Source organism: Epinephelus lanceolatus, chromosome 22, assembly GCF_041903045.1.
Source record: "Epinephelus lanceolatus isolate andai-2023 chromosome 22, ASM4190304v1, whole genome shotgun sequence".
Taxonomy (NCBI): Eukaryota; Metazoa; Chordata; class Actinopteri; order Perciformes; family Serranidae; genus Epinephelus; species Epinephelus lanceolatus.
The window spans coordinates 29425948-29430334 of NC_135755.1; the positions used below are offsets into that span (position 1 = coordinate 29425948).

At 41.7% G+C, this 4387-nt stretch overlaps 1 protein-coding gene across 1 annotated transcript; it reads left to right on the forward strand.

The window, feature by feature from the left end:
* Nucleotides 1-570: 570 nt before the first annotated feature.
* LOC117272778 (G-protein coupled receptor 4) lies at nt 571-4318 on the forward strand. The gene is made up of 3 exons (XM_033651826.2): nt 571-1056; nt 1155-1999; nt 3405-4318. Exons 2-3 carry the CDS (start codon nt 1419-1421, stop codon nt 3826-3828), a joined length of 1005 nt encoding a protein of 334 aa, XP_033507717.1. The 5' UTR covers nt 571-1056; nt 1155-1418; the 3' UTR covers nt 3829-4318.
* The last annotated feature ends 69 nt before the right edge of the window (nt 4319-4387 follow it).

Here is a 4387-nt window from a genome sequence, read left to right on the forward strand (position 1 = left end):
TGTCTCAACATACCCATTCTTCCCCAAAACAATTTCAATTGTGTAAGATTTTTTTTTTTCCTCCCAGTAGTACATGAGCAAAGTTCACCTCGGGTAAATCAAACATTTGCTGGTTGTACACTGGATAAATGATATAAATCATTTTCAGTTAAGAAGGAATGCTGTCAGTGACACTGAATTAGATTTAAGCTCTACATTGACTTCTTTTTACTGCAACAAATGTTTGTTCTACATGGCTGTTTGTGTGCTCTCACTTTCTGTGGTCTTACAGTAGTCTTCTGTCAATCAGCTGTCTTGCAAATCTGATTCACAATTTTCTTGTTTTTGTCAGTAAGAAAGACATTGTATTGACATGTATTCATTCTCTGGAGACAACCCCCCTAACCCCCTAACCCTAACCCCCTAACCCCTAACCCTACCCCTAGTCCCAACCCTAGCACACACACAAAAGCATATCAAAATTTGATGGTTTACTCTTTCAGTCCACACACACACACACACACACACACACACACACACACACACACACACACACATTTAACAAGATGCACAATATAAACAAAATCTTACGGCTCTATTTAATCATAAAAACAAATCTAAGCTGCTAAATTAAAATTCTGTATACTTGCAGTGAAAACACTATTCAAATGTGTAGAAAAGCATGTTGAAAGACAGCACAGCAGAAGGGTTAATGTCTTTACTGGCACATAGCCAGCAACCGACAATCTAAAGGGCATTAGTGGACACCCTACATCAGTTCCTTCCCTCACAGCTCCTGTTCACCTCAATCATCCTGTCTGCTACTGGAGTAAGAGAGCCGGAGACAGGGAGAAAGAGAGAGTATATGTTTTTGTTCTGGGACAGAAAGGCGTTCTCCTGCCTCAGGATGTTGCCTTTAAAGCTGAAGAAGTGGGTTTCCTGTGGAGGAAACGATCACAGAATAGAGGAGGCTTGGTCGAGACACCGTGTTCCCAGCATTTTTTGAGCACAGGTCACCCAGCTGCTGAGCGGGCAGCACGCTTTTGTAGAACAAAGTCAGCCTCACAGGCTTGAGAGGTGAGTGAAAAGTCTTAGTTTGAGTTGTACAGCTTGACTGTTGATGCACCTGCTGGCACCAATACAATCTGAGAATGCTTTTGATATCTGCTCTGTAGGGTTGTGTTCCCTAATGGATCCTGGATGCCTTGAAGACTGGTTGACTGACAGCACTCAATCCAAGTCTGAGCTTTTCTACAGGAGAATGCATTTGTGAATATTATGCAATGGACAGATAACAAGTGGATGCATCAAACTGATAACTTTTGCCTTGAGTGAATGAATGGGTTTTTCCACACCAGCTCATCATCCTGCAAGTGTCAATCCATGTCTGAGCAAGGCCACCTCTAGTTTCCCATGTCAGGTGCTTGACTAGCAGAGACATGTCCAATGACAGCTGCAACCTTCCGTTGGACACGGACACATTTGGCCTGACCTGTATCTATGGCCTGAGCTTCTCATTGGGTCTCCCCAGCAACCTGCTGTCTCTCTGGGGACTGTACCACCTGGGTCGCTCAGGTGGAGGAGGCTGCCAGCTGGTCTACATCCTCAACCTGCTGCTGTCAGACCTCCTCCAGTTGCTCACCCTGCCACTGTGGATCCTTTATCTCCAAGGTGCACACCGCTGGCCATATGGGCAGCTAACCTGTGAGCTGGTGGGCTACGTGTTCTACGTAAACGTCTATGCCAGCGTCATGTTCCTATGCCTGATAGCGCTGGACCGCTGCCTGGCTATCGTGTACCCGCTGAGCAGCCGCAGGGTGCGGACTGTCAGGGTGGCAGCAGTGTCCGGTGTGGCGGTTTGGAGCCTCACCTTCCTGTTCTGCCTGAGTGGGCTGCTGCCATCAGTGTTTGATGCTGACAGACTGCTGTGTCTGGAGCAGTACCCCGTCAGCCCCAGATATGCCCACTTCAAGATCACCACCGTGGCCCTGGGCTTCCTGCTGCCATGTGCCATACTCGGGTGAGTTAACCCTAATGTCCCAGTGAGGATACTCCTGCATGTTATGCACTGTCGTGCTTCCAAACCTATTCATGTAAAGGTTCTGTGGTCAAATGAGTCAACTTTTTTCAAATGCACAGGAAATTTTTCACGTCCAAATTTTTAAGGGGAAAGGGAATTTTCAAGTTGAAATCATTCAATTCAAATTTGGTAGACAATCGCAACATAAACTGAAAACATTTGTATATACAAAACATCAAGAAAACCCTTGTGACTGAGCCACTGCGCTACTTTCCTTGTGTGTGACTGCAGTTAAGCAAAATAAATGGTGTAAGTTCCTTTATTATCTATTTTCCTATAATAAACATCAAACCATTGTATATTCTGACTGCTAGAACTGCACTTAATCTAAGTATACTGAAGGTCCAGTGTCTAGAATTCAATGGTGTTTAATGGTGAGGTTGCAAAACTGAAATCTCCCATGTGCCAAGCATGTAGGAGAACTATGCTGGCCAACACAAAAACATGAAAACAGGAATAGCCCTGTCTATAGCCATTGTTTGATTTGTCCATTCTGGGCTACTGTAGCAACAACATGGCCAGCTCTGTGGAAGAGGGCCCGCTCCCTATGTAGCTGTAACAGCTCATTTTAAGATAACGAAAACATTTTTAGTCTTAGGTGATTATTTACTCATGAAAACATAAATATGAAAATTAAATTCCATGTCCCCAAATCCAGCACAATGGACACTTAATATACTTATTAGCAATGTACTAATAATGTACTCAGACCTACATAAAAAAATGGAGTACAATGAACTAGACTTAATGTAAGTATACTCCATGTACTTATTAGCAATGCACTAAAAGTGCGCTTTTTTTATGTACTAACAATGTACTTAGTATGCTAATACTATATCATTAGTAATATACCATTAATACTGTATGCATTAAAACATACCTAAATATAACTTTAAAAAAATATTAACTTTGATTCCACTTAAAGTATTTTTAAGTAATATTTTAAATGCACTAGAATTCATTACAGATTTAAATAAATTATACTTAAAATGTATTTTTTTACCTTTTAATTCAAATATGTTTATTGCAATATTAGCATTCATCTGAAACTACATTGAAATATATTTGAAAACGTAAAGCATTAGTGATAAAAGATGTACTTAAGAATATTTAAGTGCATCTTAATGGTGTCTCAAAAGGTTACAGTCAAATACACTTAACCGTATTTCAGTGTGTCTTAAGTAGGATAAATGGTATGTGTTAGTTTGTTAAGTACTCTGATTAGCACACTTTCAGTACATAATAATGTGTTAATGGAAGTTTACTAAATATACATAAGTATACCTTTTTTTTTATTTGGGCTGACAGGCTGAGTACTCATCTGCATCTCTGCTTCCTCCCTTAGCTACACTTCAGCCCACATCGGGGTGACTCTCCGGCGATCCCCCTCCCTCTCTGACCATGAGCGGCACAAAATCGTGGGCATCCTAGTCGTGATCACCGTCAACTTCATTGTTGTGTTTGGACCCTATCACCTTGTGGGCGGATACAGATTTGTGTCCTTGCTGCTGACTGATGAGCCGTGTGAATTTGAGCGTTCCATTTTCCTCGTCTATCGCCTGTGCTACGGTCTAACCAGCCTCAACACCCTGCTGGATCCCCTCTTCTACATATTCCTGTGCCCTGACGCCAGGCTGGAGCTGCAAAGATCCCTGCCCTGTTTGGGGAGAGGGCAAAACACCCGCAAAAAGATTACCCTCAATACCAGAGCTCGCCCAGACAACCAGAGGGAGAGTGAAACTGGACATAATAGTCTTCTAGCAATATGACTTGGACTTGACCACAGAGCTGGGATTTGGTCAAAGCAATTGTGCCACCCAGTGGAAATGCAGAGTGTGTTTCAGCTCTCGGTGAAGACACTCATTTCAGAGAGTTTCAGCCTCATCAGCAAAAACACTTCCACTCGGTTTATAGTTTCTTTCGCTGATCTAAATACTGTGTGAGAGTAGGATGGAAATAGAAACATTTGTGTGCAGCACACAGATCTCAAAGTGCAAAGACTTGAACCGTTTCTTAACATGAACTCAACACTATATAACTGAGTAGAGACATTGTTTCATATTTGTCAAAAGATCCACTCTTTTGTAATATCCATACCTATCCACTGTAGCCTCAAAGCAGACATATACAGCCAAATTCTGTCTTTTACTACATCTGCTTTTGGTTAAAAAGTCGGAGCAGTGTATGGAAATGAACCATTGTGGACATTTTACAATCAAACTACTTTTACTGTTTATGACAATTAAAAATGTATCTTAATCACCGGTTTACTGTCAGTTACTTTTAAGATGAAAGGGGTGTGAATTACTAAGGAAACAAAAACATGAC

Bases quoted from the DNA above. Each gene is read 5' to 3' on its own strand.
- LOC117272778 (XM_033651826.2), top strand. From the start codon at position 1,419: ATGTCCAATGACAGCTGCAACCTTCCGTTGGACACGGACACATTTGGC. The intron at 2,000-3,404 runs GTGAGTTAACCC...TTCCTCCCTTAG, and splicing joins CTGCCATGTGCCATACTCGG to CTACACTTCAGCCCACATCG.